Source organism: Euleptes europaea, chromosome 6 (genome assembly GCF_029931775.1).
Source record: "Euleptes europaea isolate rEulEur1 chromosome 6, rEulEur1.hap1, whole genome shotgun sequence".
Classification (NCBI taxonomy): Eukaryota; Metazoa; Chordata; class Lepidosauria; order Squamata; family Sphaerodactylidae; genus Euleptes; species Euleptes europaea.
Window position 1 is genome coordinate 17,418,802 of NC_079317.1, and position 14,894 is coordinate 17,433,695.

At 43.3% G+C, this 14,894-nt stretch overlaps 1 protein-coding gene across 1 annotated transcript in view; it reads right to left on the minus strand.

Annotated features, from left to right (window-relative positions):
• The window catches only part of RCOR1 (REST corepressor 1), a 167,437-nt gene that overhangs the window by 22,102 nt on the left and 130,441 nt on the right, over window positions 1–14,894 (minus strand). The window contains exon 7 of the mRNA XM_056851418.1: window positions 5,481–5,559. Coding sequence (XP_056707396.1) covers window positions 5,481–5,559 — 79 coding nt within the window. The remainder of the gene's footprint in view (window positions 1–5,480; window positions 5,560–14,894) is intronic.

Sequence of the window (14,894 nt, forward strand, 5' to 3'; positions counted from 1 at the left end):
TTCACACCCCTTACATATGCCCTTCCCCTAATGGCACCAGGCAGTGCATGCAGCCGGGAATGTGGGTGACAGGACAGCTCCCAACCAAGTGGGCAGGTGGCAGCAGAAGGCCCTGCCAGAAGCCCTGGGCAGCTGCCCCACATTGGGGAATGCTGATGCCAGGCCTGACCATGGGTCCCTAGAATCATCAGGGTACCTAAAATGTTGCCCCTCTAGTCTTTGAGAGGAAAAGAAGGTGGCATGGTATAGCCTGATCTCATTCGATCTCAGAAGCTGAGATCTCAGAAGATTGGCACCTGGATGGGAGACTTAGGGCTTCGAAAGAAGGCGGCTAAGGGGAGACATGATAGAGGTCTATAAAATTATGCATGGTGTGGAGAGAGTGGACAGGGAGAAGGTTTTCTCCCTCTCTCACAATACTAGAACGCAGGGTCAACTGCTGAAGCTGGAGGGTGAGAGATTCAAAACAGAAAAAAGAAGTATTTCTTCACACAACGCATAGTTAAATTGTGGCACTCCCTGCCCCAGGATGTGGTGATGGCTGCCAACTTGGAAGGCTTTAAGAGGGGAGTGGACATGCTCATGGAGGAGTATCCATGGCTATTAGTCAAAATGTATACTAGTCATGATGCATACCTATTTTTCGGTTCTTGTAGGTTATCCGGGCTGTGTGACCGTGGTCTTGATATTTTCTTTCCTGACGTTTCGCCAGCAGCTGTGGCAGGCATCTTCAGAGGAGTAACTCTCCTTCAGTGTTACTCCTCTGAAGATGCCTGCCACAGCTGCTGGCGAAACGTCAGGAAAGAAAATATCAAGACCACGGTCACACAGCCCAGATAACCTACAAGAACCGATGAACTCTGACCGTGAAAGCCTTCGACAACATACCTATTCTCTCCAGGATCAGAGGAACATGCCTATTATATTAGGTGCTTTGGAACACAGAGAAGACAATGCTGCTGCAGTCGTCTTGTTTGTGGGCTTCCTGGAGGCACCTGGTTGGCCACTGTGTGAACAGATTCTTGGATAATGAAGAAAATTAGGTCTGGTTGTGACCATGTTTTCCTTGCTCAGAGATTCTCCATGTTGTATAAAGGATGGTGGTACATGGAAGGAGAAAGAACAAGTGCCAATGGGGCCAACCTTCAGCTGGACTTGATGGGCCTTGGTCTGATCCAGCATGGCTTTTCTTATGTTCTTATGAGACCTCTACAGGGGAAGGCAATGGCAAATCACCTCTGCTTCTCGCTTGCTTTCAAAGCCCCTTTGCTGGGGTCACCATACATCAACTGCAATTTGATGGCACTTTACGCACATGCAATCTTTGAGACCCTGTTCCCATGCCCTGATGGGGGTAAAGTTTCTTTCTCATGCCGACAGGAGGATTCTGCTCCCCACACCCACGAGGATAAAATTCCCCCTGCCCACCTTGCCTTCGGGCACATCAGGAACCAACCTATCTAGAGACAAAAATCAGGTTCGGGGATCTGAATTTCCCTTTGGGATGCCCCTACAGATGTGACTCTGTTCACATGGGGAGTTTGGTTTGCCACATCTGAGCTCCAGAAAGACTCCTTACAGCCCCTCACGGCAGGACAAATTTGAAGAGCTTAGCATTTCTTTGCTTATCTGAAACTCTGGACTCATCTTGCTGTGGTGCAACTGTGGTTTCTGTACCCTGTCGAAAAGGCCTGACGTACGAAAGCTAATCTTGGGACTAGAGGGAGAAAGTGGATGATGCAAAACCTATCCTGGGTTATACAGGGAGACAGGATTTGCTGGCATTCAGGGAGCTGCTATGTGAGAGGCTCTAGAAAAAGCATTATTGCTACACACCTCAGCTTCCCGGGTTGTAGAGTTGGCAGGGAGACAATTTTAACTGAATTTAAACTATATTAAATTTATGTTTAATTACTACTCAATGTCACACTATACTCCCAAAGTGGAAGTTTACCTCAGCAGAACTTCATTAGGTATATCAAATGAATTTATCCATCTGTCATTTAAGCAGGGTTTTGTGTGTGTGTGTGTGTGTGTGTGTGTGTGTATGTGTTTTAACTGCAAAAATAATGAAGAGGTTCTATCAAGAAGGAATGCAAAAAAAAGGCACAGAAGGAAAACATAATTCCAGAATTCAGCACTGAGATGGGGTTTTGCCAATAAAAGGCTTGATGCATAAATTTAAGCCAAACAGCATGACCTCAAACAGCCTGAGACTATATCTACATCACCTCTTCCCACCTAGCTAGGTCAGACCACACAATTATGTGTTTATTTATTTACGTCCCAGGTTCAAATCCCCATTCCGCCAGGAAGCTCGCAGGGTGACCAGGGGCCAGTCTCTCTGTCATCCTAAACTACCTCACAGGGTTGCTGTCAAGGGCAAATAGAGGAGGGGTGTACCCTGTTCACTGTCCTGAATTCCTTGGAAGAAGGGTGAAACAGCAACGGGACAGATAGACAGGTTGATATTAATTTCTATAGATATTCAAAATTTGAGGAATACCACATCTGCCACTCAAGGGTCCCTTGAGATTATTTTTGTTTATTTATAAAAACATACCTTTCCTTTCTTCAGATAGTAGCTACCACTGACTGCACTCAAACCCACACAACTCCTGCTTTCTCATTTTATAAAAGTTTCTAGTCCTAATGACAAGCAGATAAAGCTCGGAAACATGACGAGAAGACAAAAGATTAAAGTCAACCGACCAAAATGTCTGTTTCTCCTCTCCCCAAGTGACATTAGTTGTTCCACATTCAATGACACACATTTCCCCTCTGAGAGTTAGCTATGGCCTTCCAGCAACTGATGCATTTTCATCATGGCCTTGGGCAACAAACAGATGCCTTCAGTGCTGATCAGATGACAACCGTACTTGTAAAACACAGTTTGTCGAGATTTAAGGGAAGTGTCTTGATTGTCTTTTGCATCCCAGCCCGACTCCAGCTGAACTAAATGAGATCAGTGCTTACCCCCATCTTGGTACTGAGAGGAGACCAAAGTTTTATTGACCGCAATAAGCATTATTACTGGGGGAGGGGGCATTGCAACTTGCCTACTGTTACGATTTAGGGAGAATTAAACTACTGTTTGAGGGGGGCTCTGCTCTCCTAGCTTCTCCAAGGAATCTACCTATATGAGGCTGAATTCAGGCCCAGAGATCATGTTATTGCCTCATTCTCTGAATTGCCTGAAACACTAAAATAGACCAGCATTGTACATTGTTTTGGGTGTTTTGTTTGGGGTGTTTTGTTACACTAAGTGGATCAACACAATTATAAATAAATTACAGACTCTCCCTGAGGTAAACTGCAGGATCTCCCTGAGGCAACACCCTGGCATGACATCCAAACACCACCTCAGCCAGCAGGGTCAGTTCCCCCCTAAGATGAGCCACTGAGGTACCCGACAGCACTCGTATCTCTTCTCATTTTGATATGCCAGCACGCCAACGTCACAGGCAGACAGTGAAGGGTCTTTTGTGCTCTCAAGCCAAAAAAGGTTGCCTACTCTTGGCCTATAGTGTAGTCATTCCAACAGCCTGAGGGCCAAAGTAGACATGGCAGCATTCTTGTGGTCACCGTGGGAACACTGCTGCCATTTTAAAGTCATTTAAAAATGCCACAAGGACCTCATCCTAGTCAGGCCTACACCTGAGCACTCTTGTTTTCCTCACCTGTGCCTTTTCAAATGGCAAAACAGGCATAGGGGGAGGGGTGTGTGCAGCCGTTTTTTGAGGGGAGAAGAGTACCTTAGCCCGCCCCTCTGTGGGTCTCATCAGTACTGGGCCCTCACAGCCCAATCCCTTTAAAATGGTGCAGGTGTCCCCATGGAAACCACAAGGATGCCGTCTCATCTAGTTTGGCCCTGTGAAGTATTCTAGTAGCTCCAACAACTTTATAAAGCTTAAAAAATGTTGAGAACATCCATGATTCTCAACATTCAAGAAGCTAATAGAGACTTGGGGTGTCTTTGGCAGCTGGAACTGCCATATCAAACAGACTGGGCTTTGTGAAATGTATTCATCAACTTTGTGTGACCTGTGATACACCAAGCCAAGTGTAGCTCGCCTGCCGGGCATGAAAGCCTACTGAGGATATGCATAGTTAAATTGTGGAACTCCCTGCCCCAGGATGTGTTGATGGCTGCCAACTTGGAAGGCTTTAAGAGGGGAGTGGACATGTTCATGGAGGAGATGGATATTCATGGCTACTAGTAAAAATGGATACTAGTCATGATGCATAGCTGTTCTCTCCAGGATCAGAGGAGCATGCCTATTTTATTAGGTGCTGTGGAACACAGGCAGGATAACGATGCTGCAGTAGTCCTGTTTGTGGGCTTCTTAGAGGCACCTGGTTGGCCACTGTGTGAACAAACAGCTGGACTTGATGGGCCTTGGTCTGATCCACATGACTTTTCTTATGTTCTTAAGAGGGTTTAAAATGGCTCATGCTGACGGCCTGCCTAGGACTACAAGCCACAGCAAAAACGGTCAAGTTTCCAGCAGCCATAATACGTGGCTGGTGTGCTGCATTCAGGTTGGTGGGTCCCAAGATTGCACAAGGCTGATTCAGGGAGGATAGTATGTATTCAGCTGGCCCTCCAGTTTAAATCAACAAGAGTCCTGAGAATAAAAAAGAAGCTTGCCCTGGGGAAGTAAAGATGTGTTGTGTGCAGAGATGCCAATGCTGTTTAGATTTAGACTCTAAATACCAAGCAAGGGATTGATGGAATAGAAGATCCTGGGAAGCACATGATGCTGAATAGTGTGATGATTCGATCAGCTGCCATCTTAACTCAATCGTATACTTTTTCAATAAATCCCAAAGTACACTACAAAGATTAGAAGCAGTGTAGGGTATTGCTTAGCACATCAGACAAGGATCTGGGAGAGCCGAGTTCAAACACCCACACTGCCATGAAGTTACTGGGTGAACGTGAAACCAGCTACACTGTCAGCCTAACCCACCTCACAAGAAGAAGAAGAGTTGGTTTTTATATGCCGACTTTCTCTACCACTTAAAGAAGAATCAAACCAGCTTACAGTCACCTTCCCTTCCCCTCCCCACAAAAAGACACCCTGTGAAGTAGGTGGAGCTGAGAGAGTGTGACTAGCCCAAGGTCACCCAACTAGCTTCATGTGGAGGAGTGGGGAAACAAATCCAGTTCACCAGATTAGCGTCTGCCACTCATGAGGAGTGGGGAATCAAACCCGGTTCTCCAGATCAGAGTCCTCCTCTCCAAACCACTGCTCTTAACCACTATACCATGCTGGCAAGGTTGTTGTGAGGCTAAAACGGGGAAGGAGGAAACCATTTATACCACCCTGAGTTCTTTAGCTAACAGGCAGGAATGTGTAATGGGAACCAAATCCTTACATACAACAGCTAAATAAAGCATTAAGAAAACCAATAATTATTTATACAAGTTGATAGTATATTCTTAATACATTATATAACATTCTTTGGGAAAATACCTCTTTTTTGCTCTCCTTGTTTTGTTCAACCTCAATATCTATAGGGTTAGTTCCATTTGCTTCTTCCATTTCATCCTCACTAGAAAATAAAGAGGAAGGCAATGCCATATTATTTGTTCATAATTTTGTATATATCTTTGAAGCATGTACCATAAAACCCATACACACAGATAGCTTTTCAGTCAGTTTCCCCCCCACACACACACACACACATTATGACAGACACCGGTACAAAAGTAAAGGGAAATCACAAACATTTAACACAGTACATTTAAAGGAAATAGTTTTTTTTAAAAAAATTAGAAACTATTGATCTCCAATTTGAGGACACAATTCCATAAAGATTAAGTATAAAATAGCAAGATTGATACCAATAATTAAAGGGATCAGATCACCTTTCATTTTTTTTAGAAGACCTCCTTCTATGCCTTTGTTGTCCTTTTCTCAATAGGTATCACAAAGGCACCAAACCACAAAGTATGGAGAAAGCACTGTAAGAACATTCTCTCTCCCCAACCCCACACTAGCACTCAGGGCACCAAACAACGCTGAGAAGCAAAACAGACAAAAGGAAGTCCTTCATGCAATGTGCAATTAACTTGTGGAACTCACCACAGGATGGGGTTGCCATCCGCCAAGTACTAGCTGGAGATCTCCTGCTATTACAACTGGTCTCCAGCCGACAGAGATCAGTTCACCTGGAGAAAATGGCTGCTTTGGAAGGTGGACTCCATGTAGGGTTGCCAGGTCCCTCTTTGCCACCAGCGGGAGGTTTTTGGGGTGGAGCCTGAGGAGGGCAGGGTTTGGGGAGGGGAGGGATTTCAGTACCAGTTGCCAAAGTGGTCATTTTCTCCAGGTGAACTGATCTCTATCGGCTAGAGATCAGTTGTAATAGCAGGAGATCTCCAGCCTAGTACCTGGAGGTTAGAACTCAAAGCAAACCTTGTGCTATAATACTGAAGAAGTAAATAACACTGTAGCACTGATGGCTAAATAAAGATGATATATTGATACAATTGTTCTAGATACTAGTAGATGGCTCAATGCCAACCTCCACCTTATGAGGGAGTATGCTTCTGCATACAATGAGAGTCAACAGGAACAGAGGGGAGGGCTTTGGCTTCTGGGCCTCAATTTGTAGGCGTCATGGGCACCTGGGCCGGCCTATGTGGGGAACAGAAATCCAGACTAGGTTGACTAAAGACAACCTCCTCCTCCTCCAAACTTAGCAAGACTTTTGTACGTTAGGATGATACCATTGTTGTTAGTGAATTTCTGTTTACCATAGCTTGGATCCCCCCCCAATATTTACAGAATAATAACTACAAACACAACAAAAACAAACAACCATATCAATCAAATCAAGACCCCCCCCCCCAAAAAAAAAGAAGGGGGAAAAAAGAAAGAAAATAAAGTTCCCTTTTCCTTACCCATGTGTCTCCCCCTCCTTCACCCCTGTGTGACTTCCGTGATGTACTTTCTGGCTTTCTTCGTCTATCTTTGTTTACCTATGTTGTCTTTTACACAATATACTCCCTTTGCTGCTATTTTGAAGTCTATCTTTGTCTTTCTCTGTATATATACAAATGCCAATTTCCATTTATTTTCAAAATCATCATTACTTTTACCTTGCATCCCATTAGTCAATTTGGCCATCTGTGTATAATCAATATAGGAGCCCCGTGGCGCAGAGCGTTAAGCTGCAGTACTGCAGTCAAAAGCTCTGCGCACGACCTGAGTTCGATCCCAATGGAAGTTGGTTTCAGGTGGCCGGCTCAAGGTTGACTCATCCTTCCATCCTTCCGAGGTCGGTGAAATGAGTACCCAGCTCGCTGGGGGTAAAGGGAAGATGACTGGGGGAGGCGCTGGCAAACCACCCCGCAAACAAAGTCTGCCTAGAAAACGGGATGTGACGTCACCCCATGGGTCAGGAATGACCCGGTGCTTGCACACGGGACCTTTATCTATATAATCAATAATTTTTTCTCTCCAGTCTGTCTTAGATAAATCTTTATCTCTCTTCCAAGATTTAGCTATTGTTAATCTCGCTGCTGCATAACGCTCGGGGTTACCGCACTTGTATTCCCAGCAATGTATTAAGAGTTTGAAAATGTTATAAAAAATACTGTTCGCACTTTCTATGTATTCCCACCGATGTATTAAGAGTTTGAAAACGTTATAAAAAATACTGTTCGCACTTTGTTTGGCCCCTTTAGCTGTGAAGACGTCTTCCAACCATTTATAAGCCGTGGTATCCAAAAACCCTTTTAAAGCGATGTTTTTTATAACATTTTCAAACTCTTAATACATCGCTGGGAATACAAAGTGTGGTAACCCCCGCTATTGACAAATTTCTTTCTCCTCTTGTTTTACTTCTGCTTTGAATAGTTCCAGTAAACACATTTTTGGGGACTTTTTAACTTTCATATTTAATATTTTATTTGTCTCCCTTACTACACTCTTTCAAAAGTTTTGTACAATCTGACATGTCCACCAAACATGAAAGAATGTACCCCTTTGTTCTTTACATCTCCAGCACTCTCCTCCTTTTGACTTATCTATTCTTGCTACTATCACAGGTATTATAACTTCTATAGAACATTTTATACATATTTTCTCGTATACTTCCTGCAATTGTAAATTTGAATTCTTTTATCCAAAGTTGTTCCCACCTCTCTAATTCTATATTTCTCCCCAGGTCTTTAGCCCAAGAAATCATTACAGGTTTTATTCTGTTGTCTTCTAGATTGTACTCTAAATATATTTGTACAATCTAGAAATTAAACCTTTATTTCTCTTATCTGGTATGTTTTCTAATTCTGAACTTCTATTAGAGAATCCAGCTTGTTTATTTTTTATATATAGGGCGTAAAGTTGACGATATTTAAACCAGTCATTGATACCTAGTTCTTCCCTTCTTTTTAACTTCCATTGATCTGCTTCTTTAACCAAATATTCTCTATATTATCTTATTTCACTATCACTATTTGATTTCTGTCTTGATACCGCCTCCAGAGGGCGTAACCATAAAGTTTTAAACTCCACCCCTCTCTTATATCTCTTCCATATATCTAGCAAATTGGACTTTATTATATGTCGATTGAAATCTTGTACCCTTTCTTTATTGTACCATAAGTAAGCATGCCAATCAAATCTCAAATTGGTCCCTTCTAATTCTAACATTTTGTGGTTCTCTAGTTTGATCCAATCTTTCAGCCAGGTAAATCCAGCTGCTTCACAATAAAACCTTAAATCCAGTAATGCTACACCTCCTCTTTCTTTTGCATCAATCAAATTTCTATATGCAATTCTATGTTTCTTACCTGCCCAAATAAATTTCACTAGATCTTTCTTCCACCTCTGAAATTTTTTTGTGCCCTTAATAATTGGCAAATTTTGGAATAGAAACAATATTCTAGGTAATATCATCATCTTCACCACCGCAATCCTTCCCATCCAAGTTAGCTGAACTCTCTGCCATCTGTCCATACCTTGGAGAAGGATACCTCACAAAAAGCTTACTTTGCTTAAAAGCTTTGGTACAAGCTACAGCACATGCATGTGCTTCAGATAAAGTCAGCCAGCCCCAAGTCCAATTGGTTTTTAAATCTGCATGGCAACCAAATCACATTTTCCTATTAAAACCCCAATGGATTCTCCCACTTCCTTCCCCTCAGGAAAGAACCACGGTGATGGATTATATCCACCAGGCACATCCAAGCATATATTCAGCAATCTGTGGTTTGGTTTATTTTGTTTTATTTTCTGTTTCATTTCTTGGCTGGGCAAAATACATTCCATCAATATTAATAATGGGTATCAAATTGAAATTAAGTCCAATTGTGATCAAACAATTACGGATGTTGAAACATGTAAAAAATTAGTTTGTAGGGTTTTTTTAACTCAACATATTGAAATATCTATCTCATCACATTAAAACAAAGCCCATTATAAAATACAGTGGTGTTTTATACATTATGGACTAAGGAATTTTACATTAACCTATTGTTGCCATTTGCGATAGCGGCCACACAGGCAAAGTTCCTTTCCAAGATGAAAACTGCTGGGATAATGGTATTCCCAGCCTGTGTTCGTGATATGTACGTAGTTCGCCCTGAGGCATGACAGCCAACAATGGAGCCTCCACACTCACAAGCAGTATACCTTATTACTCGATGTGAGGAATTTTAACAACAGTAGATGGCTGATCTCCATCACGAGAGCTTCCTAGTGGCATCTGGCGGGTTGGAGGTGCCCCTTAGGGTGAAAACTGAAAAAGTGTGCCATCTTTACAATTGTCAGTCTTTTCTTTCATAACAGCTACGTATGAATGATGAAAAACATTGCAAGCTAGTCCCCCCACCAGCATGTTACCAAATTTGGTTCTGTCTGAGAAACAGAACACGGACTAGGAAAAGCACCAGAGATGAAGCCATCAGCCACAGACAAAAGTCCTATGAAATAACAGCTTTGTCCTTTTAACAAAAAACTTGAAGAATAGATCTTGGATCTTTTACTAGGTCTTTGCTTGGATCGATTACTATGGGTTGCAGAAGCTACTCGGCAGTGGTCTAATGCAAAGGTTTGGGCCCTACAGTGGTAATCTATCATCGTAATGATTCCTCCTCTCAATGTGGACCACCCAGTTTCTCCCCCCTCACTGTTTCTAAGGGATTCCCCATAAAGCAGAATTTCAGGGGCTCAGTGCGCTTCAGCAGGAGGGGGGGAAATCATGTTCCACAGGCTGCTCAGGATCCCACCAAACATTATTAAAGGTAACTGTGGGAGAGGGCAGCCTATTTATCCAGCATGTGTCTATTGGCCTCTTTCTTCTGCAGCATCAAAGAAACACTGAGACGAGAGCCAGTCACCAGTATAAGTCATGGTGAGAAAAATGTAGGTGCAAAGGAGATTGGAAGAGGGAAAAATTGGAACAGGCTTGATTTCGTTCCCTGGGCTCCCTATTCATTTCATTCATGTCATCAGTTAATTACCCTGTTTTTCGCCCATGTGAATTACAGAAATGACCAAATTTAAATTTAAGCAGTTTATAAATTTAAACATACAGTTTGAACAAAACGAAACAAAACGGGGATAAAAAACAGAAAGATGTATCTTGAACAGATTCTGAATCTTGTAGGGCAGCTCACACAATGGCTGTCTTTCAGAAACTAAGAATCCTTCGTCTTATGCCTTTACCCCCAGGATTTAAGCACCAACACGATCTTACACTTTCTGTGATATGCTAGTTTTCTGGGCAAATTTTGCCCAACCCTATGCTACCCTCCCTTCCCTATTGAGGAATTAAGTTCTTAAGTATCTTTTTAAAAGTACAAAATGAAGGAAGCCCTTTAACCAACCAAAGTAGCTAATCTAATCCCTGGAAGTGACTGCCTCTAACCTCAAAAGCTTGAACACCGTTTTGTGTCATTTCGTGGTTCAATATAATAAAAAATAGATCACGATGGGTAGCCATGTCTGCACCAGTAGAAAAGAGAAAGAGTTCTGAAGAAGTAGAAGCAGAACAAAAAGAGTTGGTTTTTATATGCTGACTTTCTCTACCACTTAAAGAAGAATCAAACCGGCTTACAATCACCTGCCCTTCCCCTCCCCACAACAGACACCCTGTGAGGTAGGTGGGGCTGAGAGAGTGTGACTAGCCCAAGGTTACCCAGCTGGCTTCATGTGTAAGAAACAAATCCAGTTCACCAGATTAGCCTCCGCCGCTCATGTGGAGGAGTGGGGAATCAAACCCGGTTCTCCATATCAGAGTCCACCTGGTTCTCCAGATCATAGTCTACTGCTCCAAACCACAGCTACAACACACTGGCTCTCTCTATGACTCACAAAAGCTCATACCCTACCAGAAATTTTGTTGGTCTTTAAGGTGCTTCTAGATTCTTTCTCTTTTCTACTATAACAAAAAATGGTATTTCACGGCTTTTTTTTTCTGGGTCCTCCATATCTATCACAGCCTGACAGCAAGAAATGCTGTTTCCATTTTTAGAAACAGCATTCCTCGACTACCAAACCAATAAGAAGGCCTGGCTACTGCTGACTTGTGGATCCACCTAGAGCACTATGTAGGACACCGGCAGGTAGACTGAATTCTCCACAGAAGGACCAAGGCTTCAATCCAGCAAGCTAATTTGAGTTCTTGCGCTCCACTCATTTCCAACGGAATATTAGGCCAGAGTTCAAATTAACATTCCCATCCCATCTACAGCTCTGAACTACTGTACCGGATGTGGCTGAAATGGCTTGCGCTGCATAAGAAGCGTTATGAGAGTACATATATTTATTGGATTGGCTTTTAATATACATGTAGGCTTCAGATCCAATGGAAAAGAACAGTACACTTTCCCCAACAATCCATGAAATTAAAAACATACTGCAGAAGCCGGGGTGACAGAAACCAATGTTATTTTCCCCTAATCTTGTTTAGAATTCCTTCCAGAGAGGCCTGAGTCTGCATCTGTTCATTGCAGAATATTATTTACTTTCCAACTCCAGTTTACACAAATTAAGGTGAAAATAACTTAATAACGTGTGCAGCTTATTTTGCAGAGTGAACTGGTTCCCAGGCAAGCTTAACTAATGTGTTACTTTACAAATGAGCAGTAAGGATATGCAACTGCTTTTTTAAAAAAAAGATGCTCGGTTTTTGCATCTAGAGTCAGTGTTTGCATATCTTTGCCTCTTATGAAAAGCCAGGCATCATAGACTCCTTTTTGAATTTATTTATTTTTGGCCCTGCAAGGAAAATTAATTGAGGTGCGAAACAACAAGCAACCCATATGTAGATCACCACATTTGAGGACAAGGCAGTAGTCTACGTACAACTGGCATAGACACGCATGTGAGATTATAATAAACTGCAGCAAAAAGCCTATCATTGGGGAACCCATAGGAAACGGCAGAATAGAATGCACCTAGGATGAGGACCAATCAGACATGACGAAGGCAATGGATTTCTACCATTTGTGTGTAAAGTGCTGTCAAGTTGCAGACAACTTAATGGCAAACCAGTAGGGTTCTCGAGGCAAGAGACTTAACAGAGGTGGTTGTTTGCCATTGCCTTCCTCTGCATGGCGAGTCTGGTATTCCTTGGTGATCTCCTATCCATGGGGTTGCCAGGTCCCTCTTGGCCACTGACGGGAGGTTTTTGGGACGGAGCCTGAGGAGGGTGGGGTTGGGTAGGGAAGGGACTTCAATGCCATAGAGTCCAATTGCCAAAGCTGCCATCTTCTCCAGGGGAACTGATTTCTATCAGCTGGAGATCAGTTGTAATAGCAGGAGATCTCCAGCTGGTACCTGGTGGTTGGCAACCCTACTCATCCAACTACTAACATGGGCCGACCAGGCTCAGCTTCTGAGATTTGATGAGATCAGGCTAGCCTAGGCCATCCAGTTCAGGGCAGTCTACCAGTCTATAAAGGGCGAATTGAATGTACAGCCACAATTCTGAATGCAGCTACATGGAAAAGGGAGAGATGACATCCTTCCTTTTCCCTCCTTGGTTTCCCTCCTTGATTCATAACCAGGCTCCCCCATATTTTTGTTAGCATTTTAAAGAAAGACAGCATTTTAAAGGAAGATTTCCCCCTTTAAAATGGTAACAGTGTGGGGGAGTCGAAACCTGAGCAGAGGCTGAAACGTTAAATCTTCTCTCTCCTCCATCCAGATTGGTCATAAAAAAGGGGGCTGGAAGTTTGTGCTGGGGGGGGGAGTGCTTAGTTTCGTTCCACAAATCCTTATTGCAATTCGGTTTGAACCACACCTCTCCCATTTCAAGATCTGGTATCTGAAGGAGGCGCACCTGATGTAAGTGGCAGGGTTGCCAACTCTATGTTGGGAAATTCCTGGAGATGGGGGGGGTGGAGTCTAGAGAGGGCAGGGTGGGAACTTAGCGAGGTATAATGCCATAAAGGTAGGTAAAGGTCCCCTGTGCAAGTACCAGGTCATTTCTGACCCATGGGGTGACATCACATCCCGACGTTTCCATAGAGCCCTCCAAAGCAGCCATTTTCTCCAGGGGAACTGGTTTCCGTTGTCTGGAGACCAGCCGTAATTCCGGGAGATCTACAGGCCCTGCCTGGGGGTTGGCAACAACATCTGGAAAAAGCACCTAGAAGGCCAACTTATTTCCCAGTACACCTGTTTGGGAAACAAACATCCTTTGCTTCAAGATGCATGATGATTGGGAATAAAACCCTCATACAATGATTTATTAAATTAAGCAAATGTTTCTTTCTTCAGGGACCTGCGCCGGTCTGGGTTGAGACCTGCCATGGTCCTAAGCCATCTCCAATTTAAGAGCCCCCACAACCTGGTGTAGTGGCTACGGAGCGGCAAACTTTAATCTGGAGAACTGGGTTCGATTCCCCTCCCCTCCACATGAAGCCTGCTGAGTGGTCTTGGGCCAGGCACAGTTCTCTCTGAACTCTCTCAGCCCACACAGAGGCAGGCAATGGCAAACCACCTCCGAGAGCTTCTTGCCTTGAAAACCCTACGGGGTCGCCATAGGTCAGCTGGGATTTGATGGCACTTTCCAACATCACCACAGCATTACAAAAAAAAGGAAGAGGCAATTTAGTATTTTTTTTTAATTCAGAGGCTCCTTATAACCTGCAGCCCTAAACTGTAGCTTACTTAAGCTTGTGCATAAATCCATCTCTGGACCCGCTCAAGTAAAACGGTACCATAAAACCCACAAACAGCACAAACACGAGCAATAAAAACTATGCACACATTCGACATTGCGTCCTTCCCCACCTCCCAACACTAACAGTGAAGCATGTGAAACACTCTTTAAAAAGAAAGAAAAAAAGAGACCTAACAAAACCCGCTCAGGCTTGGCTGTGACAGTTTTGAGGCGATCATGTTAAAGACAGCAAAGTGTCAATCCAACACCCTGCAAAGTCACTTATTAAATAAGGATCTGCAGCTGCCTGAGCCATACAGATCTCTACTCCAATTACCATAAGCAGGCTCTGCAGACTGTACCCCTTAAGGGCACCAGGTCTGCTTTTATCGTATCTGTATATTCAGACATTGCTTGTCTGCAGAAACTATTTTTTAAAAAGGAAGCACCAGCTGTAAAGGATCTCAGCGTCCAGAGATCATGAGCTTATTTTGATGATATATTTAATACATATGCATGCACACCCTTCCAAATTTGCACGCGCATTTTATAGGCAAAGCTCACAATTATTAAACCCAACATGTTCTAGACCTGCAGTTTCGGTGTTACTGGTGAAACGACTGCAAAGCTGGCAAAATTAACACAAAACTAACATGTGCCAGCCGGGCCCCCTTCCCGAATTATAGCAGTGGAATCACCATCTCCATAGCAACAGCCTCTCAGACTATTTCAAATCAATATTCCTGCATTGCAAGAACGGTGAATTAATG